Below are 24,800 nucleotides of genomic sequence, written 5' to 3' on the forward strand. Positions count from 1 at the left end.
ATGTTTGGCAGTATTACTGAGCCAACACCTGGTTTGTCTTGTATCAATTATTGTTTATGTTACGTGGAGGCCGTATTCAGAGTCCCTTACACCACTTCTGTTGTAGAAAACTTGCAATTAGAGGCTATAGTGGTCTACAACAGGATGATAAATGTACAGGTAGGGTAGCATGGAAATAAAATTATCATTGAATAGGGGCCTGCTACATGTATTTGCAACCTCAGTACCATGGAAATTGCTGATTATAGTGTGTGTTTCCATAGATATTTGTAAATTATCAATGATTTAAAAAGGTGATATGCTCTTCTTGAACCCTGAAGTGTTTCCTTTTCTACTTAGATACTGAAAATCTGTTGAGAACTTGCAAGTTTTTAATGTGTGAAAGAATTACAAATTCCGTAATTCTGGTGCATACCAGAATCCTGTAGATGTCATCATACTTGCATATAAAATTGTACTCATTATGGAACAGCTGTGTCTGTGTTGTAAGGACTTGTTCAGTGGTTTCTCGGTAGACATTTGGTACAGCACTAAACATGTAAATAAAGATTATTTGCTTTCAGGACATAGAGTAATACATTAAGTGCAAGTGTGAGGAGATGTATTTGAGGATGCAGAACTGCTTTTTTGTGATGTCTGGGCATTATTTCTTGAACAGATTAAGCCCTCTGGAGGCCACTAGGATCAGGAGGTATAAGAGTCCTCTTGTGCTCTTCCATTGAACTGTACTCTGAGAGCAAGTGATACAAAATCTTGGAAATGTCCTTTCGTTTGGAAAGGAAAATGAGTGATTTCATACATTTGAGGCACATTCTGCCCTGGTGTAGGTGGATGCAATTCCCTGTATGTCAGTGTAGAAGCACCCGCGGATGTGAGGGAAGTCATATGACTGAAAGAATGGAAAATATTGCAGAGGAGGCTAAGTCAATGAAAGAAATTAGATGAAGACTAACAGCATTAGCCTCTTGCTTTCTTTGTCCTAAAGGAGTTTAAGCTAGGAGCTAGGGAGGCGATTTATTAAAGGATGAAAATGGAATGTTAGCAAAATTGAATAAACTGGATGTTGTTGAGAACTTGACTGCTTCTTTGTCTCTGGATTCACAAAAGGACATCAAGGTCATATGCTGGGGTTGGATAGCATTTTCTGGAAAGGAGAAATTTATACCTGTGGTGGCAGAGAGAGGATTGCAGTGGTAATGCAACTATTGCTTTTTACTGTAGGGATTGAAAAATTTCTTATGTAGGAGTCTAATATTCAACATTGAGTTTTAACACAGGTAATGATCTGGGAAGGTGCAAAGGCCACAGATAATGTTCTGTAATGTACAAAAGAAACTTGATACTTTCAGAGTTGGTAGGAACTGGCATATTTGATGGATAGGCTTTAATGGATTAGATTTGTTGTGTTCTTCTTTTAGTCTGGCTGTTCAATCAGCAAGATTATACAGTAACCCTGGATTTACAAAGAGGCTTTTGAAACAAAGAAGAGTCAGCTTGAGAAGACGTATGAGTGAATCATAAAAATTTGTAGCAGCAGGGAGAGACCTTGGAGTGGGAACAGCAGCAATCCGAAGTTGGTGTGATGCTGCCAGAAGTATCACCAGCATCCCAACCTCTGCCAAGGCTAGGCAGAGCAGCCACCCCATTGGACACCACGAGGAGCCAGCATCTAGCTAGTGGGGTGACTAATAACTTCTAATAACTTGGAGTTGATGAACGTCAAGAGGTGCATCCCTGGGTACAAAAGGAGAGCGGTGTATATTCCAGCTAGCTGTGACAGGGCCTGCAGAGGATTGGAAGCTTCTCCATCCAACAGGAGTTAGCTTGGACATTGCAGTAGTTTTCCTCTTCTTGTGCACTACCCAAATCCTGTAAACAGTACAGACAACAAGAGGATTTGTATCATGGAGTCAATGGCATATGTAATAGCTAGGAGAGATACTGGTATGCTGTTCAGTGGATACACTCTCCTCCTTGGGGTTATGAAGAAAATCATAACAAAGTGAGACCTCAGAGAGAAAAGAAAGGAGTATTGTCCGTATATTGAAATAGTCTTTAAGCATTCATATGCTAGACTTCAGTTAAGAGGAAGAAATACATAGATACTTAAAATGACACAGAAAATTCAGGAAGATAGTAATGCATTGCATGGATGGAAAATTGAATACAATTTTTGAAGAAAGAAAACCTAGTAAGTATAATAAGCATCTGACTAGCATCACTGTAGTGCCAAAGTGCCTGCTGGCTTAGCAAGAGGTGGTATGCTTTGGCATAAATCTGATATGGGGGAGGCCTGTGCATGTGTTGAGAGATTTTTGAGGTAGACAGTACTGAAGTATTTCATCATCATGATTGTCAACGTTGCACTCATTTTCTGAAGTATGGCTAGAGACCATGATATAGGTTGTAAGTATCAGCATAGGTTACAAAAGATAAATTTCCTATGATGTGGATTATTTGGAGCAGATAATCCCATTCTATTTTCCCTTAAAAGTCAGCATTTTTCTGAATTCCAAATTTTGGAATTTAGCATGGTTTATGCCCTGAAAGGCACTGTGTGTTACTGATTGATTGCCTCAGTCCTGTGTAAGCCAGCAGGCTCTTGTCTCTGCATAGAGCCCCACTGTGTTGTTCAAGCTCCATGTGTGGGCTTTAAACCTCTCAGCTGTCTTTGAAGTAGACATTCTTTTTCATCTGTTTTATTTGTGGGAAACTGCTATGTAGGCTGATAATGTCTTTGTCTTTGCTCTCTGAAAATTCAGTAAATAATGTCAGAGACTTGAGAAGCGTTCCACATAGTACTTTTTTTAGCTTTAGAGTATGTTTCATCTAAGGTGGTCTGTTAACATCAAATACAAATTGCATCATAGCCAAAGCTTAGAAAAACAATGTCATTCCACTCTGTAGCAGTGAAATCCTTATCAACATTGTCCTTATAGCCCTGTTGCATTATTTCTGTTTTGCCTTTGAATTGTTACTTATTTGATAGACCAGTCATTCATCTCCATCCTCCTGCTCTTTCATGAAGTGCAGTACGATTGCACTGAAAGGCAGTGCAGACTTCTCATTCCCTGAGGAGTTAAGAAAAACATACTTTCTTCCCTTTTTCTTTTATGTTGGATTCTTTTCTGGTTTTTGCGTTTTGCTGTATTGTATGCCACAGGAACAATGTTCATGATGTGGGTGTCCCTTTGCTTTGATGTTTAGCTCCCCTTGAAAGCTGTTTACTGCTTCATGTGCTCCCTCGTCAGGAACACTCTCTCTTAAATAACCTGGCATCATGACAAGTTATTTAAAACTGCAAGTAGGTATTATTAGCTGTTTGTTTCTTTTAAGTTTTTTGGTATATTTAGAGACACACTTTTTCCATAGTACAAAGAAGGTAAAAGTTGTATAAGATCAAAGCATCCACTATTTTTATTTTTTGAATGTAATCCCTGGATGATGCACCATGGGCTAGCTGGAAATTTGATCTTTATTGACTCTGCCATCTAAGAGAAAAAAGAAAATAGGTAAAACCAAAAGTAGTAATTGGAAATAGCTCCTGTGGAGCAAAGCTGTCATGAAGCAGTGTTGTCATGAAGCAGATTGATTCAGCAGTGGCAGAGTTGCTTTATTGGTTGTGAGTCCTTAGTAAATTAAAAAGAGGACCAAATGCGTTAATCTTTTGTGTGTGTGTGTGTGTGACAGTTTAGAATGTTCTGCCAGGATAAAGACACATATAGGAGTATGGGAAAGTTATCTACTTCAGTCAGTAATAGGCTTGTCAAAGATAAGAACAGAGTTCTTCCAAAATGCTTCTGGGTTAAACGTTCTTCACCGTACTGTAAACAAAGGATGGAAGTACTCTTGCTTGTTTTTTTTAAGCATTCAGGTGCAGTTAGTCTAGATAAAGGAATGAAGCATAGGAATTACACTAATTTTCTTAAGATATTCACAGTGGATTCCTTAAATTTGATTCTCTGTCTGAATTGCAATGTCAAATTTGTTGTTAATAGAAAAAGTGCAAAACTTTAATATATTCTAGCTGAGGATCTCTCTCTGCTTCGTAAGCAAAAGTCAGTTTTGGATTTGGATTTTTGACTCTTCCAGTTAGTGCTAATTACTTAATGTCATTGCCCATTTCCAAGTAAATTAATAATTTTTTTATATTTTCCTCTCCAAATCATCATGGCTTGTCGTAAGGATGTAATTTGTTTAGAAGGGGAGCAGCCACACAGTGCGACATAATAGTACAGCTTTTCCTCCACATAAAACCAGGGGGCAGGGATGGAGCTGGGATCCTGTGCTGGCGAGGACTAGACTTGCTAGATGTTACATAGATAAATCTGCTTTTCAGCCTCAAATTCTACACCATCAGAAATTTGGTTCACGTATTTCTTGTTGGCTTAGCACAGCTGAAATTCAGCCAGGAGGACATGCTCTCCTCTTTTACTGTCTAGTTTCCTGCCACTTCTGCCTGAAAATCCAGCTACCAGGGATAGCTTTGTGGCCGCTCATTCCCAATGTGCTATCTGTTATAGAGTACTCTGAACATTTGCTATTTTGGATGCACAGTTGTTAACAGGACAGAATTTGAGGAGCATCTTCTGTGAAGAGACTCTGGGGCCACGCAGTTGGTGGGGGAAAAGGAATTGGAGATGCATGAGGTAAAGCAGCAGAGAAGGCTGGGAGCTGGAGGAACTGTTTCCCACTACTTCAGCCTGGCATGCAGAAGTGAAGGGGAACAAGGTCCTCTTCCGGGCCCTGGAGGGAGGTGGGAACTGGAAGTGTAGGGGACCCTGTTGCCGAAATCCAGAATAAAACTCCTTAACAGCAAGGAGAAGTTAAGAAGCAGGCACTCCTTTACTGCAGCGCTGGGCACACGGGGGATCGCTCCACCTATCGTGTGCACCTGTCTGGTTTAACTATGCAGGTTAAATACACACCTGTTATACATATTCACTAGATTTCCGAGAAATGTTATACATAATCATTAGTTTTCCGAGAAACTATTAACATATGTAAATGTCCTTTACGCAAGCATGTTGGAGGTCTCTGGTGGTCTTCAGAAGCCCTCTGGTGGTCTTCCATAGTCTTCCTCACTTGTCCGCCTCTTGACCTCTTCTTAGGTGATTCTGTGCAGTACGATTCTTGCCATCATATATTAGATTACACAAAAGTACATTCTATGTTAATTCCTTTTCTATGATTGGTCTTTTAATCATACCACCTTATTAATATTCTTATGTTAAAAACAATCATTGGTCGATCTCACATAATCCATTAACCAGAACTTTGATCAAAGTAGGGTTTCTAAGCAACAGAACTAAGGTCCATAACGATTTCTTAAAGCAAACCACTATAGTTAACCAATCTGTGTTAGAATTCTATGGTTAACTGGCTGTCAACAATACTTGTATTCTTATGGTTATGCTTAGCACAGTTTGTAATGTTCCTAAGTCTCTATAACTACATTGCAAACTTCACACTCCTATCTCACGATTTTGTTTTAATCAAATCTTTATCAAAGTATTTGCAACAACCCCATAGAGGTCTCCTCGTTGACTCTTGCAGAAAGGGCAGTTCTTGAACGTCATCTGCAAGAACAGAGCTTTATAGCTACTACTGACCCAGAAAGAAGGACAGTGGGGTAACTGAGCCTCCAGGAAGGAATCTAGACAGAGCCTCATGTTCAGTTTATTCAGCCATACTTCTGAAGAGCCCAGTCTCTGTCTTGACCACTCACACCTGTCCCCCAACAGCAGTGAGCCACAGGGGCAAAAGACAGACCGAGATACCATCTCACCTATTTCATCCAACCATTTCACTCCCCACTTCTTTTCATGTTTTTCCTTTCTTTACTTGCTGGTCCTGCTTAGTTATCCTCTGGTTTCTTTGCCTTGTCAGATAGCTACATCTTCTTACAGAGGCTTGCACCTAGTCGTGCTTTATGGGACAGCCTCCCCATCAGATCTGTGAAGCCACTGTGTTTTCTCCTTTACCACATGCTTCTTTGAGGATACCTAGAAGAAATTGCTAAGTGCAAGGGAAGGAGTACATTAGCAAGTGGCTGCCATTCATCTATTTGTGTAGCTACTGAAGGGTTTCATAATCATTAATCAGAGCTTATAGGTAAGCTTTATTCCTGTTCCCCCATATCTCTTTCCCCTTTCAGCCCCACTGTTCGTCACCCTCATCGTTTCTTGCCTTAAATTTAGATAGCCCAACAGGAGAAGCTGTGTCACTCTATGTGGGTGGTAGTACAGTGTAAATAATTTTTTTCCTAAATATGTAAATGCCATTGTAGTTTGCTCCAGTGTGCACAACATTAAATGGTAAATGTTCTAAGTGGTAATTTGTAGCGTTTAAAAGTCTTGCTTATTCAGTCTCTATCTTGCTGGTTTTTTGTGCTGAATGACTGATCATTGCACCACTGTTTTCTTTGTTAAAGGCATCTGTATGCAGAAGCAGACTGCTTAATTTGTTTTGATCTGGCATACTGTAGTAAGTCTGCTTTTAAATTGCATGCTTAGTAGCTTACAAATCAGGTGGCAGCACTTTCATGGTGCTAATTCTCCAGTGTAGCTGCAACCGCTGACTTGAATACTTTTTGATGACTTTTGTTTTTTGGTAAGTCTTCCGTAACTCGTTTGGCTTGCTTAAATGACCTGCTCCTTATTTTCCACAGCAAGAGTTTCTCTCATTTGGGAGATGTAAAAGGATAACATTCCTAGCCCAAAGAAGCAAAATGTAGCACTGCCATCTGGGCTGCGAAATTGGAATAAAGCTGAAAGCGTTACCTCAATATATTGCCATGGCTAGAAGCCAGTTGGCAAATAATAAAAGGATGATCTGGTAGTTGGCATGTTAGTCAGGATCTTGGGAGACTGCATGTGCTTGTTGTGCTGCAAATCTCCAAGAATGTGGGCAGGTTGGAGATTATTTCTCTCACCTAATACTGGTTATCTTAAATGTTAGCTATCTACTCTGAGTTAATTGTCTCAGATCAATCTGCTGTGAATGGATGGGCATTTCCAGAGGGCATAGGGTCATTCCACATCACTTAGCTCTACATTTTAGAGTAGGATGAATCACTTCTGTGGAGATCATCATCATAGAATGGTTTGGGTTGGAAGGGACCTTAAAGATCATCTAGTTCCAACCCCCCTGCCATGGGCAGGGACACGTTCCACTAGACCAGGTTGCTCAAAGCCCCATCCAACCTGGCCTTGAACACTTCCAGGGAGGGGGCAACCTGTTCCAGTGCCTCACCACCCTCATAGTGAAGAACACCCTTGCATCTAATCTAAATCTACCCTCTTTCAGCTTAAAGTCATTACCCCTTGTCCTTTTGAAACGGGGAGCCAAAGGAACCTTAGTAGATATAGTAGATATATGGATATAGATAAGAACTGTTTAATAATTATCTAGCTTATAATGAAGTTAAAGAAATTTCAATAGAGGTAGACGTGGCCCAAGAGGATGAGAAGTGGTGCTAAATGTTTGCATTGTTGGTCCAAGAGGATGAGAAGTGATGCTTAATGTTTGGATTGTTGAGGCTGGCTGGGACAGGAGATAGTCCCTGATAAGAAGCAGCAGTTGACCCCAAAAAACCCAGCCAAGACCGGCCTTGCGACTTTTGGAACTAATTTTAATATGAAGCGGGGATAGATCATGCCTATGCATAGGCATATTGTGAAACTGCATGTATATGTAACACTTGACTGTATAAATTTGAAGCAAACTGCTGAGTCAGGCGCGCACGACTTTGGTGGGACTACCCCTCCGTGCTGCCCAGCACTGAATGAACATACCTACTTTACAATCTCACTGATTGTGGAGTCTGTTTCCGTACGTCACTTTCACTACACGCCCTTGTAAAAAGTCGCTCTCCAGCTTTCTTGTAGGCCCCCTTTAGGTACTGGAAGGCTGTTACAAGGTATCCCTGGAGCCTTCTTTTCTCCAGGCTGAACAACCCCAACTCTCTCAGCCTGTCTTCATAGGAGAGATGCTCCAGCCCTCTGATCATCTTCATGGCCCTCCTCTGGACTTGCCATGTTCTTATGTTGGGGGCCCCAGAGCTGAATGCAGTACTCCAGGTGGGTTCTCACCAGAGTGGAGTAGAGGAGGAGAATCACCTCCCTTGACCTGTGGGCCACCCTTCTTCTGGTGCAGCCCAGAATGCAATTGGCTTTCTGGGCTGCAAGCATACAGTGCTGGGTCCTGTTGAGTTTCTTGTCAACCAACACCCCTGAGTCCTTCTCCTCAGAGATACTTGTCTCTCTCTGCGTAGATTTCATAAAAAGACGGTGGCTGACTGCCTTAACCCAGGTACCTCACTTTTGGATGCCTGAGCAAATGAGTCCTCTATTCCTCTTTTGCACTTGCCTTTAGTTGAGGGTTAGTAACCCTTTTCTACCTCACAGGTACACACAGAGATTAAACGGTGCTGCCACGTTCTCACAAAGAAAGCTATTACTGTGAAAAGGAAAGAAAAATATATTTTTAGTATTACAATTATCTGTATATACACATATATTTGTGACTGCCTCAGATTTTTTAACACAGTGCTGAAAGGGAGAGATCTTAAGGACAGAGACCTAGAGGCTTTTGCATCCCTAGGAAATACATAATTGTTTTGTGACAATATTCTGATGAGAACACATTGAAGAGGCAAACAAAGCTAGGACGTGAGAATGCCTGGCATGGATACGAAGCTCTGTAAGTCATGCTCATTCATGGTGGCTGTTTTTGTTTCTTTTTAGATTGTGATGGATTTCAAACACCCTGATGGCCATACAGTGGCAATTATGCTGCCCCGATGCAGTTTATTGGTGATGGCTGGAGAATCCAGATACCTGTGGACGCATGGGTATGTGTAAGAGCCCCTGTATTGCTGATAATAGAAGAATAATATGAGTTGTTTGGTTGGTTTTTTAATGAAATTCTGTATTTAAAATTGCTCTGAAAGAAATCAAGTAAAGTTTTACAATTAATATACAAATTCACTCCACTGCTCACATACTGCTCAGGTTAAATTGGAAAAAATTGGGGATTTTAGGAAGCTAATTGCCAGTCCCTGAGCTGCAGTTTCCCGCTGCTGTCACAAGTTAAGTTTCACTAGGAAATTGCTCTCACTTACATCTGCAGTGTGAAAGTCCTCAATGACTCTAAGCTGGAAAAGAGTTGATTGTAGTGCAATTAGCTTCCCCGTTTCCTTTCTTTTCAGCCCACAGCTTTTCCCATTGGATCACATATGCCAAAGGCTTTAGAGAAGGGCTGGTTTAAGAGGGTGACTTCCCCTGCGCAGAGGGCAGGGGGCATTATGGTGAGACAAAGGGGAGTCTTCCTGAGCTCTTCCCAGCTGCTTTAGGGACAGTTTACTGATAAGGCTGCATTGTACTGAGCAGATTTGGGATCCTGGAAAAGAGATATCTTGAAATACGTCTTGAGGCTTTGCTTATTGTAGAGTTTAAATACATGCTTTTTAAATCATGCACCACTGGGAGATACTTACAATAGGAGCGCTGAAATTGGCAAAAAGGTTAAAACCTTGGCAAGCTCTGAGAGTGACAGTAGTGCACTTCAGGAGAATATGGAAACCCTCATATTGGACAGAAATGCCCATGGTAAATGTTTCTTCCTTTGTTTGACCCAAGCCATCACGGGTTACAGCAGTCAACTGGAGACACTAATTACATTCTGTGTAAATTAAACATGAAATCCTTCTATTGGCAGAAAATTTTCTGCCTTTTAATTTTACTGTTTAATTTGTATTATGAAGAAGGGTGAATATGAACTCCCCAATGACCTTTACATTGTTCATTTTTATAGACCACTTACACCACCTGTATATTCCCTCATTAAATTAAATAGTTGTAAAAAGCAGCTGGTATTTCTGATGTGCATCATCATAGAAGTCCAGGGCAGTGAAGTCCTTTGGTTTTTGGTATACAAGGCTGAACATGGATACCAGTGTTATAAGCTTCTTATTCTGTCCTGTCAAATACTGTCAGTTGTCTTTTGGAAAGGTTATCTACAACTCTGAGAATGTAGTGCAGTTTCCATGTCAGTGACATTGTTGGCCAGGGGAGCCCCGGGGGGCAGTCCCCAACCCCGGGGCATCAGGCAGCTCCATGGGGCTGGGCTGAGGCCAGGTGTGGACGTCAGCCTGGGGGTCAAGGCCCGGATCAGTGTGGCAGTGGCTGTGCACAGACAGAGCTGGGAATGCGTCTGGGGCTGTAGCTGAGGCAAGGCCCAGCGAGACAGCGTCCGATTAAAAGCAGCTCCCAGGGGAAGGAGAGATGGCCCTTGCTGAGGCTTCTGGCTGTCTTCATGACAGGTTTCTCTAAGGCCACCAGCTCTGCTCTTCCCAAGCTGGCCCTGGGCAGCCAAACTCCCAGGAGGGGAAGGATGCATGCAGGGCAGTTGCAATACTTGCCAGCAGGCATTCAAATTGGGGTAGTGTACCTGCCTACTAAGAACTGGAATGAGATTATTACTTAATTTACTTGTACCTTCAAGTGATGGTTGTCTTTTGAGAACCAATGACGTAAACTGCATTTAAAATGAAGATCCCAGATCTTTCTACTCATGTTTAAGTTGTTCCTGTCCCATTGCTTGTCCACATTTCCTAAAAATAATTTTTCTGTATATTTTTAAAAGCAGTAGTGGGTCAAGATACTCAACTGGAATAAGCTTTCCATCATGCTACTGGAGCATACTATTGTCATCAACAAGATTAATCATTCAGTGAGCAAGTGTAGTTAATTCACTTGTGTATGTAACATCAAGATGTATTTATTCGTGATGCTTTTATCTACTCCTCAAAAGTCAAATTAGAGAGCAAAAGGTTCAGTTTTGGAATTATTCTGGAAATGTTTTCAGTGTGTACATTTGGATGCCAGGGGAATTAGAGACTTCATTTTGACCCTGTTAACAAAGTGCACAGGAAAAGGATTTTTGTTCTGTTCTTTCTGAAAGAGAAATATATGGTTAAGAAATAAGCTATGCAGTATCATCAAGGAAAAAAGACATGTGCTCTTTTTGTCTCATAGGTGAAAGTAAAATTACAGCTTTTCTGATGAGGTTCATTTGTGATGTTTTTTCTGATGAGGTTCAGTTTTGTTGGGTAACCTGGCAAAACACCATTCCTGACACTGCAATAGTAAAACAACTCTGTGCCAAGCAAAAGGATGTGCAGCATTTTATTTCTGACTTTGGAAATCCTGGTTTTAGCCCAGCCTTTATCTAGAGCTCTTGCTTGTAGTATAAGCAAAAGGAAATGATGTAGTTTGAAACTAGAACCTTGAAGAAGAAGACTAATTTCTGAAAATATTAGCTGCCATGCTTGGGATTTGAAGTTCCCCTGTCCATGGAGTCTTGGGCACCCTCAGCTGATTATTTCATCACAGCTTCATTATCCACCATGAACAAGGCAGTTCTTTGTTAGATTCCATCCTTTCCATGGCTGCCTTTGGGAGATTCCCGTTCTCGGGACTGCTCCATGTCTGCTTTTTGCAACATTTAGATGGAGCATCAATGTGCTGCTTCCTGATTTCCAGACTGAAAGGACCTGCACTCTTTATCCCTGTGACTGGATTAAAGATCAGCTTCCCTGTGGTAGGAAAGATGGCATACAGCAAAGTATGGGAATGCTGATCAGGCTGCAGGCTGCCTTCTGAGAATTTGGATCATTCTCATTGGTTAAGTACAGGCACTGGTCAGCAGCTTCATGTGACCTGCAAAAAAGTTCCAGTAGAAATTTGAGATGAGACTGAATGCTCTGTTTCATTAAAAGATGTAAGACTTTCCCCCCCTGCCCCCCCCTTTTGGCTCAACCTATGAGGGTTAAACTCAGCTAAGCAATATCGAAGTCAGTTTTATACTGAGAGTTTGTCCTGCTGGGAGTCAAGTACTTTGAAGTCAGAAGCTCTGAAGGGGCTTCACTGAGAGGCCAATTCCTTAGAGATTTTTTTTTTTTTCCTTGAGGAAATTTCTGCATTAATCTCCTTGATGACTAAGTTCCGGAAGCGTTTCAGTGTGACAGTAACAGCTTTGAACTGCTAAGCTGTTTCCCCGAAGAGTTTCCATTTTGTTCCAAGAATATCTACTTTTTCCTATGTGCAAGTGATGGGAAACTGCGTGTGGGTGCAGCTGTTTCTCTTCTCTCATGTTATGTTTTGCATTTTAGTTTCTCATTTTCCTCTTCTCAACTTTGAGAGAGATCCATTTGTAGAGCTATTAAAAATTCTTGGGTTTGGTACTTTTTTGTAATGTAAACCACTTCATAAAATTATTTGAAACTTTTGTCACCCCAAGAAAGTTCCAAATCACTTTCATTTTATGAATTTTGTCCTTGCAAAAATGTTTCTGTGTCCCATTAAGATCCATGCCAAATCCAGAAGTAGCTTATGAAGTTTTGCTCCCAGTTTGCTTGATTGATAGATAGAGTTTGGTCAAGAAAGATCTACAGCAGAGTTTCTCCCTTTAGGCATTTTAGCAAATCTCATAAGTGCTACATTCCTTGCATCTTCTGTTGTCAATAAATGGAAAAGCAATTCTGTTGCAAAGCAGAATTCATTGGAGAGGCCCATTTGTAACAAGAAACTTCAGTCTGCTAATGTAGAGCTCAGCCAATTCTGTGCTTTTATACCTATAGCCACAATTTTTAGTAGTGTATTTTATCTTTAACAAGTATATTTTTTATATAAAATAAATACCTAAAAAAAATAAGTCCTAGAAAAATAAACAATCAAACTTTATGGAAGGAAAGGAAGGGAGGGAAGGGAAATGTAATTACTTGCAATTAAATAACACTTTAACATCATTAGTTTGTGTCAGCTCCTCTTTTTTTCTCTGAAATTGAATAAGTTGAAAACTGAGAAGCAGCAGTACATTAAATAGCATGTTATAATCACACTTGTCACAGTATGTAAGAATTGCGTTCATATAAAGATGGATTTTTTTTTTCTGATGCAAATTGATTTATTCTTTTATTTTGTGTTACTTTGTTTTAGGATTACACCCCGAAAATATGATATCATTCAAGCATCTGAGCTTGGGCAAAAAGTTGGAACAATCACTGCTGATGTTGGAGATTTGACACTAAATCGCAGGGAAACAAGGACATCATTTACATTCAGGAAAGTGAGGAGAAGCCCTTGCAATTGCAGTAAGTGTCTTGAGGTGATCTTCAAGTCAAAATCATTATTTATCACCAATATGTAAGCATTTTTTTTGAGCAAACCGGTTTATCCCTTTGGGTAGTTTTGGCGGTCCTGGTAGCCATTCCTGAATGGCTCAGGATTAGGTGTACTATATGGCTTGAATTGGTTGCATCTGTGTGGTTGCTGGAGTTTATACAGGAAGGCATTTGGCTTGCTCCAGAGCCAGGCAAGTAGTCTGGAATCTTGCATTTCATTGGGACCTCAAGTGCCGGAATAACGTAACAGAATAGAAGTAACTACTGTTCTTCAGGTTCTCATCAGTATTGGTTGTTTTTTGTTTGAAGGGGACTGTAATTTTGTGAAAATAAGTACATTAGAGAAGGAGAAGCAGACAGATCTGCAGTGATAGAGCCATGTAAGTGGCTTAGGGCAGTACAGATAATAATAGATAGGTGCCTCAATGCTTACATGGAATTGAAGTCCATGTGTGCCCTCAGAACAGAATTTCAGAGGCTGAATTGCAGTGATGTCATGATCTTTGGTATTAGGGACACTGTCTCAGTTTTGAAAACATAAACCTTGTTAACATAGCAGGATGAATGATCACTGCAAATGGCCTCTGGTACATGCGGGCAGGTTGCTTGTTTCAACGTCATCAAACACTTCTGCAGTTTGACCTGCATTTCAGTTTTTAAAAGGTAAAGGAGAAATGAAGCATTTTTGCATTTTAATATTTCACTTTTAGTTTTATTTTGCTAAAAAGTTTTAACCAACAAGGAATTACTTTAAAAAATTTTATTTTTTGTGTATCTGTTGCTGTATCTAGTTTACCCATCTGTCTGTGACAGCCAGAAAGGACAGCAAAGACAGGTACAACCTTCATTTCCCCACAATGACATGGAGGCCTCGAAGCTGGAGCAAGAATACGTACACAAGGTGTATGAAGAAATTGCCACACACTTCAGCAGTACCAGGCATAGCCCATGGCCCCGAATTGTAGAGTTTCTCAGGTCCCTACCAAAAGGGTCAATAGTAGCTGATGTTGGTTGTGGTAATGGGAAATATCTAGGCATCAACAAGGATTTGTACATGGTAAGTGATAGCTACTGTCATTTGTTTTCATTGGTACTACTGGTTATTCTATCATGCAGTTTTAGCATGTTGGAGATTCAGTTGTGGGAAGAGTGCCAAGAACAGAAAGCGGTTTCCTGATCCAAGATCAATTACCAATTGTGTTAGGTTTCCATATCCATTCACTATTTGCATTACCCTTTCCTTTTCTCAAAGCCACTTTTGCTTTGCAAGTCAAAATATGTTAATAAAAAAAATAGTAATGGGTGCAGTGGATTGAAAAGTTTTAATGTGGATGCTTTAGCCTTTTTAGTTGTTGTTGTTGTTGAATAAGCTTATTAAAAGGGGAAATGGTTGGGCAGTTTGAATGCTTCCAAAAAGTTTTTCACTTGGCTGGTGCGTGGGGAATGCAATGTACATGTCCCTGAAATCTCTGTGGACAGCACTACTTTTCCTGTATCACTTTTCCTATATCCCGTTCAGTTCCCTTTGGCCTGGTGGCATGGCTCATTTGTGACTGCTGTCATGTTTGGCTGTCCCACCTCTGACTCTGTGCATAGGCCCAGTAAATATGCCAACATAAAATTCTTGGGGGAGTCTCAACTTCAGCACAGATTTCTGGTCTTTCACTCGCTCCCTTTTCTTCACTTTTAGACAGTTTTGACATCATTCTTGCTTATGCTGACATCATTCTTGCTCATCTTCCCTGTCTCACAATCTGTACTTAGCTCAGTTTTACTTCTATCAGGGAGACACGAAGCACATACAAATATGAACCAAGAGATAGTTTTTATTGTGTATATTTAAAAGACTTTTTTGCAAAGGTCAAACTTCCTGTTATTTTTGCCCAAAAGAAATCTTTCTGAGAGGTGTGCATTATGGTATCTGCTCTCCCCTGTTCCAGCATTGTCTGATTCTTTCACGTGCTTGTACTGTGAAACACTTTGAAATCCATCAGGCTTGAAAACTTTCTATGTAGGCAAAACATTCATTATTAATAGTAGGAGTCTGACTTGTTTATCTGTTTCAGAAGTTTCTGTCCTGCTATTTATATTCAGCTATAAAACCTAAGTTGTTATTTACAGCCCTGTCTGTATTAGTAATGGATTTATTTGCATTACTGTTCTTATAAGCTAGAACAAAATCAACTGATTTATAAGTAGGCATGTTTATGCCTGACTGCTGTAGCCTGAAAATAATTATTAATGTTCAGTACATTTCAGTCTTTCACTCCTGGCTCCTGTAAGAATAATCAGCAAACCTAACTGGAGAGGAGAAAAGTTTTATCAGGGTACCATGACAGTCACCTGGTCTTAGAATGAATTTGGTAAATTGCTGTTGTGTAGGTTTGTGGTAGACTTTTAAGGTGAAATCTCTGCAAGATGCTGTGTTCAGAAATTGCCAGCACCAATCTTTTTTTCTGGAGCCCACAGTTAACCAACTAAGGGAAGGAAAGATCACATATTTACTGGCAGTCAAATGAAAGCCAGCCCCTCTCCGCTGCTACTTTAGGAGTTACCTTGTTTCATGTGCGCTGACAGGAGAAATCCAAAACCTGAAAAATGACAGTGAAAGGGAGGAAACTTTTAAAGAAGCAGTTGAGACAGTTGAAAAACAAAATCTGGGAATTGCTTCATTCAGTTGGCCTCGCTTGACTTTTTTTTCCTACTGGTTACAACTAGCTGTTCTTGATTAGAGCTAGACTCTAGACTTTGCATTTGCTTATTTTTATCTGCAAGCCAGCACAGAGTCTCAGGAGGGTGGATGTGACTCCTTCCTACTATATTTATTTTTATGTGTCAGCCAAAGTGTGGTTAAAGAAAAACCAGTGTATATCGTGTTTACAGATTTTTTAAACTTTTGACAAGTTATCTGAAAAAGACTACGATTATCATAAGTGAGAGGAACAGTGTGGTGTTACACTGGTTTGGACACAAAGGAAAGTAGGACTGTTGGATGTCATTCAGTACTGCTGAAGGGTTATCAGTGTCACATAGATCACCTAGTATGGATATACGTAGTTGCTGCTAGTGAGAACAATGAGGTGATCCAAGGGGACCTGACGGTTTGGGAGCAGGTTAAGCTGCAGCAAACTGTTTTCTGCTGAGAAAACAAAATACTTTGGGCACATTTGGTGCCATTTGTCAGATAGAACTTATGGTCACAAAATGCCAGAAAGCCAAGCACTGAACAGGAGTCATAAGGATCCAGTCAAATTCTTCTAAGAGCCATAAAATCACTTTGTTCATAAGTAATACAAACCCTTGTTCTTTGACCTGAAGGAACGTGCCAATAGGCAGGAGTTAGCAAGACATTTTTCTTATGGTCAGCTTTTTAGAGAGTGAACTGTCCTGATGATTTTTTGTGCATCTTCCTCTAAAGCAACTGGTAATGGCTATTATTTGAAGTAAGGTACTACTTTAAATACTTTGCTGTTTCTGTGATTGCGGAAGGTACTGACATCAGTTTTTTATTTTGTGGATTCTGATTTGTGGGAAATCAGTGCTCATTTATTCCTTCATGGGAAATCAGTACTTGTGTATTCCTTAATGGGATTTTAACCTCTATTCCCTTGCCATACTGCTCTATAGGAAGTACTGTAGAATAAGTGTCAGCGACGTATCAGTATTATCACTGGTAGCCAGTCTCCTTGGTGTGGTGACTGTGTTGGATGAATCAGCCTGTTCAACTGTTCTTTTTATCTAAGGGAGAAAGGAGCAGTCTTTTCCACTTTTTGTTGTCCTCCTGGGTTCTTATTTGGGCTCAATAGAAAGGTCTGATTATGCAGGGCTGTTTCTCATACTGTGTTACTTCCGCTTACCATGGGCTGGGCATGGAGCCGAGGGTGAGAGGTTACAGAATATGCTTCGTATATCAGGTGCATTGTTGGGATAAGGGGAGTGCTCTCTAGATGCAGGGCATCAGTTTCCTCCCTCATTTACTCCTCTTGACTTGGGGGCATAAAATCCAGGCAGAAACTTAATCAATTGCTGCAACCTTTCCTTCACAGCAATTGCTGTGGCTCTTGGTAAGTTTTTATGCACAGTGCACTGGAGCTGTTAGCCTAGGTCCAGTTGGGAAAGAAGCAATAAAGCAGTGCTGTGAAATTAGGAGTTATTTAGGGGTTGGGTAGAGCACTGTTAGTACAGCTGTGTAGCTTGGAGTGTTTTGACTCAGAAATACTGAAAACTTGAGGCAAGCACTTTCTGAAGGTAAATGATGTGCTCTAAAGGTTACTGTACATTTTTAGATAGGATACTTCAAGTAGCAGCACTAATGGTAGATCAAAGCTAAGGTAGCTCTCTTGATGGTTTTAATCTTCAGGCACTGTATGAAAATGTCACCACTGTGGCCAGTGCTATTTTATTTGCTTCAGTTTCTTTGGATGATTACATATAGCCTTACCTACTTGAGTATCGTTGTGTGAAAATGAAATGCACATAAGTCCAGCTATGCTGAACGAAAATGACAGTGCTGTAAAGGCTGCATTATTCTGACACAGCAGAAGAGCAGCAATTTCATGACAAGCAAATTCAGATTTAGAATGTTTGAGCGAGAGATGGAATCCAAGTCTGGTGTAGTTAGGACAAAGACTGGAGAAAGATTAAATTTAATAAAGTTTCAGATTACTTTTTCTTTTTTTGTCTTGCCCAGCTTTTTTGTTGTTTGAATGAATGCAAAAGAAAGAAATGGTTTTAGGGTTGTTTTTACACCACCCCCCCCAACCTCATTTAGGGGAACTATTTTAACAGTTTATATTTAAGTGCTTTCAAGCTTAATATTCACATCTGTAAGCAGAGCTTCTATTTTTGCAGAATGCTATGTTTCAGCCTTACCCATCCCCTCCATCACCACAAGGGCTTCATTCAGAGCCAGTCAACATCATTGCAATGTATCTCATCAAATTTATGAGCTTTAGCTCTGTCTCCCAGTTTCCAGTATTCAGGTAGGTTGTGGTGATGTGTAAATCCCCACAGGAACGTTCAGCATCCTCACAGGGCTAGGGTGTGAGTAAAAGACACTGAAGCCTTTCAATTTTGTGGTTTACATTTTTAATTGAACTGATAAACTGGTGGGAAATCCAGTTACAAATAACTGAAAATGCCCTCAAGTAGATAATTTTTCTTTATCTATAAAGAATTACTCTCCTTGCCAGAATATTGATGCTAAGAAGAAAAATTATGGCAGTGCTGGAGCCCAAATGCTTTGCTTTAATACGGACATTCCTATTTCTGTAGTGTGTGTCATTCAGAGGCAATCAGTAACGTAGCTTGTATTTCACATGACCTTGTAAGACACCCTTTTGCTGCAAGATGTCCATCTCTGTTTTCAGCATTATTGTCCCAAACTAGCATCCACTGGAACTGTATAACCAGGGTGTGGGGAAGAGGGAGGGTGAATATTTGCTGCGGTATGGTTGCATAATGGTGGGTAGGTTTTAGTTGCACTGGGTCTGTGTTGATTGAGAACAGATTCCTACTTAGTAGTAGTGGGCAAAAGCAGGAAGGGCAAAACTAATTGGTAAAGGTATATCTGGAGCAAGTTCACTGTATTTTAGCGATTGGAGGGCGAGGCAGAGGAACCTTGCCTGCCCTTTTCTCTCAATGAATAGGAGTCATTAAAATGATGGGAGATCTGGGAAGAGAGCTCAGAACGAACTGGGCAACAGCAGCACAAAACCAGAATGAAAACTAAATTGCTCAACTTGGTTCTGGTGCTTTGTCATTGAGAAATGGAACTTCACGTTTTAAACATAGCACTTTGTTTCCACAGACACCCTGACTGTATGCAATGGAAAACCAAAATGCTATGTGAAAGGAATGCTAAAGGCCTGACTCGGACCAAATGGAGCAAGGACATTTATCTGTCTGGCTGTGGCTGTGCTGGTGTCTCTTTTTCTACGTATGTGTGTGTTTGCTAGAATGTAATTTGGTTCCTTGAGGCTGTCATGCTATTAGTTATAGCTGAGGTGTTTCTCCAGGGAACAACATAATTCCATTTGGTGGCTGGATTTCAGAATTAGATGTAATTTTCTTCATCAGTTTCTAATGTGATGAATCAGTCAGGTTTCCAGATACTTAAATGAACTAATTCTACCAGGTAGAGTTAGTTATAATGAGATAATGTAGAAACAAAATATATGATGGTGGGCAACATCGACCTGTCTTTACCTATCTTTATTTAAGCTTGCAAGAGGATTTATCTCTTGGAGATTTGCGGCACCGTTATAAACCAAGCTATTTATTTAGTGTCTTTTGCCCCCTAATGATCTCTTCCAAACCACTGCATTAAGTAGTTTTTATAAAACTTAGTTTAGCTGCTCCTGGCTGAAACAGTGAAGGTGCCTGGAAACGCAAAGGAGCGGGATGAGATACCTGCCAGTGTTATCCAGTTCCCAGGAAGCCAGTACAGAGCTGCTGCAAACTCAGACAGATCACAGGTGTTACATTTGTTTCTCCCTTCCATTATCCTCTTTTATCTTAGTCTTTTTTGATACTTCCGTTAGTCTCTGGAGTCTCTGGAGCTCCTGTGAGCCATTGTCCACATCACAAAAAGCAGTGAAGAGAGGGGTGGAGGTGCCTGCCAAAAAGGCAGGGATGTGAGAATGGCTGCCTGGAGTGAAATCTGAGAAACCTGAGAAGCCAACCTCCTTTGGGGAAATATTAAAAGGTGTAGAGCAACTTGCTGAGAGGTGGACTTGCTAAGAGGTGGATTCAGCTGAATAGTCAGCCATGCTATTTGAGATATATCTGAGAAGTTGGGGGGGTTGAGCAAGGAATTTGATTTGGAAAACTGGGAAAACAGGTATAAGAAATGATTGAGAAGACTCACAGATAATAAGAAATAGGGAACCTCAAAAATGTATACAATCTGGCTCACGAAGAGATGCACTAGATTCTCTTGGTTTTGGACACTGAACTAATAGTAATTCATCTGCCTTTCTCCGCTCTTCTAGAAGAGATGTCAGCAAGGACAGTATCCTGTGCTGAGCATCAAAATTAGAGATATGAACTGGCAAAAATTAAAGCATTCCAGTTATATTTTGAGAATTTTTTTTTTATGTTTTGATTACATTTTTAATTAGAGAGAAAAAAATAAACCTATTCTAAATTAAAACATTCCTTTCAACTGTTTTCTGTAAACAAAGCTTCATCACATCAACGCTTCCATGTGCTTCAGAATGTAGAAATCAGTTAGTAACAGGATTGGGAAAAGTTGAGTTTGGGGTCTCTGCCCCTTGCTGTAAATGTTTTCTATACTCATAAAAAAATCTGATATGCTTATTTTCTAGCTGTAAGCTGGCATTGCACTACTGAAGGTAGCTACTTTTTGCTAGTCTATTGTTTTCTAAGCAACTGAAACCGATATATTTTGTTTTTTAATGAATGCATGTTTCTTGTAAGCTAGAAAATGCAAGAATGTGGTGATGATAATTCTTTTAAAATATCATGCAGATGTAGTTCTAGTAAGGATGCTAAATTTGCTTAGCTTTAGCACCAGCCATATCTGTGGTGACTCCTTGTGTTCAGCATTTATGTATATATGCATAGCACCTCTTACAGTGTTTACATTTAAAACCACATAAAGTTTTAGCATAATATACGTATTTTAGAGCAGCTGTGCCTTCAAAGTGATCCATTTCAAGGTCTCCATTTTCATTATGAAACAGAATCTTGTTGCTCTGGATGTAGATTCACTTTAATAAGTATGACAATACAGGTATGCCTGACTTTGTAGTTATTTGATATAATTTAGATGCAAATGAGGACTTCACATTCTGGCAGTCATGCCTTTGTTCTCATTCTCAGTTCATTGGATTTCATCAACATACAGCTTAGTCCTCTTCAAGGTTGTTTTGGGAGGGGAGGATTGAGGTCCATTATCCAGCCCATTTTTACTATAGACATGCAGGGCCAAAGCAATTTTTTCTGGGAAAGCTTATTGTCAGTGGAAGTTGCAAGTATTCTTCTCCCTCCTGTTACTGAAAAAGCTGGTCAAAGAAACTCTCTAAGACTCGATTTGATTTTGGAGTTTTAGAAAGCAGGCATTCTTTATTGCAGCGCTGGGTGCATGGGGGATCGCTCCACCTATCGTGCACACCATTACCTGCAGCAAGCAAAATTTATATTATTCCAGTCATACGTATTCATATTATCATTTATATAGTGTCCACCCTTTGATCATGCGCAGTGTGGATCATCTCTTTCTCCTAGTTAACTGGCCTTGGCAATTTTTAATTACAAAAACTCAGTAGAACTCAAAACTTATCATCAAGGCCCAAGGCTTCTTGTCTGTTGACGCACATCAGGCCCAAGCCTCCTGTCTGTTGGCGCCTCCAACACATACCATTGACAAAGCTCAAGGTTTTCTTACCTAATTAGTACATGCCAAAATTTTGAAGTTTTCAAGCAAGCAAAAGTTAGTTAGTACAGCGATACAGTAAAATTTTCCTTCTCCTGCCTTTGTTCAAGGCATCACTCCTACTGCCAGCAGTGAATTTGGTCCTTTGAGTTTTATTAAATACTGCATGCTAACGTCTTAATTGCAAAAGTAGTTGAAGGCACTGGTAATGAGGCATGGAATCTCTAACATGCAGGTTGTCAGCTAAATCCATTCCATGATGAGAGTAATTTAAAGACACTTCAGTTGGCTTCCACTGTGAAATTATGGGGATTTATGTTTACTTCCAAGTAAACAAGAGTTTCCTTTTTTTTGCTCATAAATAACACTATTCACCCGGTGCTTCAGTGAACATGGAGAAGATGCCAAGGAATAAATGGGAAGAAAGCAATGCTAGGATTGATCTTTTCAGGTCTGTTTAGAGCTAATTGGCAGGACAATATGTACATATTCATAGTACTGTTTTTGTGGAGGATTATCTTGGGTTGTCAGGTTGGCATTGTCACAACTTTTTCAGTTACTTTGGACCAAAAGTCAGGGACCTGACTAGAAAGCAACTCACCTGAATGCTTTCAGGACATATGACTGGAACAGAATCCTGGTTTTCTTCAAAACTGTGATGGTAGACTGAAGGCTGAAATGATTTGAACTGATAAAATGAAAAGTTACAATGGAAAATAAATGTATTTTCATTAATCATTGCAAAAGAGATTTTTAATTTTAGCAGTACTGTTGTCTCTGCTGGGTTGATTAACCAGAGCAAGTTGTTTGCTATTCTTCTTGCATCAAGGATGCTTCAGTATTCTTTCTGTGTCAAATGCAATAAACACTGTCAGCAGTAATTATTTAGGATTCTGAATCTGTTTTCTGCTATCTACTTATTGCTGGTCATTGAAAACAAAAATAAATTAAATATTCTCATGCAAACTGATTTTGATATACGACTTGGTAGCAGGGCTTTGGTTTGAGTATTCAATGTGCATGGCAGGCATGCAAATGAGGGTGGTGCATGCCTTGCTCTATTTGTTCTTTCAGAAGGGTCTTGATCAGTTTGGATTTATTGTTTTTATGCAAGCACGTAAAAAACCTCTTCTAGATGCTTTTTCTTACCATCTTTGACCTGGACACTAGACAAGGTTCAAAGGGGAAAAAAAGAAATGTTTTATGGGGTGTCCTGAAATGGTTCCTAGGGGTCACTTCATTTGGACTGTACAGAAACTTGGAAAATTATGTTGTGCTTAAATTTTTGTGGATTGTGATACTGAGGGTGAAGAGGACTGTACCTGAACACTTCCTTACTTAAACTGAAATGACAAAACCTGGGTGACTAGTGAAGCTGTGCAACTTCAGTGATGCCACCAAAGTCACCAGATTGTCGTTTACACTTTTAGATTCAGCTTTTGTGAGTTCAGTATTTGGCTGCTTCAAATGTTGTCAGGTTACAAACAGCAATTAAAAGGAAAAGAAAATACTGAGGTTAGGTCACCTCTTGTTTTTCTGGTTTCAAGATACCTTAAGAGCCAGTTTTGAGGAAAAGTGAGGTTGAAATCTGTTCTGTCTTAAGCTGGTTCAAAATCAGGGTGCTATAATGAGCTAATATCCAATCTGCCATCTTTGTTTTAAGTAAGCATCAGGGTTTTTATTCTTTTTGTCTATACTTGGGAACCATATATTCCTCTTACTTAAGGCTATTTTCTCACACTTGCTCTTGTTTTTATTTTAAACTAAAATGTGTTACCTCAGTAGGAGACTGTGATGACTCTATTACTGTAAACATCAAGTGAAAATAATTTTCCAGTTTTGTAATTATCCTCTTATGAAAAATTTAATGAAACACTTTCTGTTATAGGTTGGCTGTGATCGCAGCAAAAACCTGGCGGATATTTGTGGAGAAAAAAATTTCCAGGCTTTTGTCTGTGATGCCCTGTCGGTGCCAATCCGCAGTGGTTCTTGCGACGCCTGCATCTCTATTGCTGTAATCCACCATTTCTCAACAGTGGTAAGTCACCCCTCTCTGTGCTCCACTGTACTGTTGTATTGCTGTGGCGAGCTGCTAATACTACAAAAAAAATGCTAGTTTGGGCTCATGAAAGCAAAAGGGAAGAACAACATGGGGAGAAATCGAAGGTTTGCATTTGGTGTAAGCAGTTGTCAGAGCAGAGTTAAGCTGTTGTGCTGCTGCTGCTTCTTAGACTTTCTCTTCACGTTCTCCCTCTGCTTGTAAGATGCTCTTGCTCATCCTGGCACTTCGATCTAGGTGTTTGTGTTTCATTTTTGTCAGCTTACAATTAATGACACTGGAGAAGGGGGGTCTGCTTTGGGAGCCGAGATATGTTACTTCCCAGCTCAGATCCTGAGCAGATCTCGTGATTTTTTTTTCTCTGTGCCTTCATTGTCCATCTGCAAGCGACAGGGACACTACTCGCTAGTCTGCCATATCTCTGGGCTGTGTAAGCTTCTCCTGGCAGGAACTGTGTGATTGTAACAAGCTTCCAGACCATGGTGCCATAATCTTAGGTGGGGCCTACTGATCTCTCCATACCAGAAATACAGTGAATATTTCCAAACCCAATATAAAAAAGTAGAAAGAAGTCTGTTTTGGAGAATGCTGCTGTATCTTTGTTCGGATGGTCAGAGGACCCGTGTTTAAGCTGTACATCTGACTCCTTCAGCTGCAAACTTAGCGTGTGTATCATCAGGTATGGTAGATTTGAATCTGGGATTTTAGATACTGAACAACCTTCTTGAAAAGGCATGTGTCATTTCCAGCTGGGCTGATATGTCCAAGAAATCCTGCTCAGCACAGCACTACTTTCAAATGGAAGGAGAATCACAGAATCATTTAGGTTGGAAAAGACCTTTAAGATCATCAACTCCAACCATAAACCTAACACTGCCAAGTCCACCACTAAACAATGTGCCTAAGTGCCACATCTAATGTGTCTTTTAAATACCTCCAGGGGTGGTGACTCAACCACTTCCGTGGGCAGCCTGTGCCAATGCTTGACAATGCTTTCAGTGAAGAAATTGTGTTTCAGTGAGAATTGTGTTTAGGAAAATGTCTTGGCTTGCGCATAGTGATGGACTATATTACAAGTGAGTGAAAGTGAATAGTGGAAAAAAATTCCTCTGATTTTTATTGTATCCTGAGGGGAGACATTCCATTCTCCTGTCTTT

At 40.2% G+C, this 24,800-nt stretch overlaps 1 protein-coding gene and 1 long non-coding RNA gene across 6 annotated transcripts in view; one reads left to right on the plus strand and one right to left on the minus strand.

Annotated features, from left to right (window-relative positions):
• ALKBH8 (alkB homolog 8, tRNA methyltransferase) overlaps positions 1 to 24,800 on the plus strand; it is a 59,725-nt gene that overhangs the window by 29,483 nt on the left and 5,442 nt on the right. For all 5 annotated transcript variants that reach the window (XM_030042787.2, XM_030042786.2, XM_041118504.1 and 2 more), the window contains 4 exons: positions 8,748 to 8,854; positions 13,002 to 13,156; positions 13,978 to 14,243; positions 23,473 to 23,622. In XM_030042787.2, the coding sequence (XP_029898647.1) occupies positions 8,748 to 8,854; positions 13,002 to 13,156; positions 13,978 to 14,243; positions 23,473 to 23,622 (678 nt within the window). The remainder of the gene's footprint in view (positions 1 to 8,747; positions 8,855 to 13,001; positions 13,157 to 13,977; positions 14,244 to 23,472; positions 23,623 to 24,800) is intronic.
• Positions 5,045 to 24,566, minus strand: LOC121232451. The gene is made up of 3 exons (XR_005930904.1): positions 24,556 to 24,566; positions 7,703 to 7,706; positions 5,045 to 5,180 (listed from the first exon to the last, which is right to left on the minus strand). It is a non-coding gene; the product is annotated as an uncharacterized LOC121232451 (long non-coding RNA).

This window comes from Aquila chrysaetos, chromosome 19 (genome assembly GCF_900496995.4).
Source record: "Aquila chrysaetos chrysaetos chromosome 19, bAquChr1.4, whole genome shotgun sequence".
NCBI lineage: Eukaryota > Metazoa > Chordata > Aves > Accipitriformes > Accipitridae > Aquila > Aquila chrysaetos.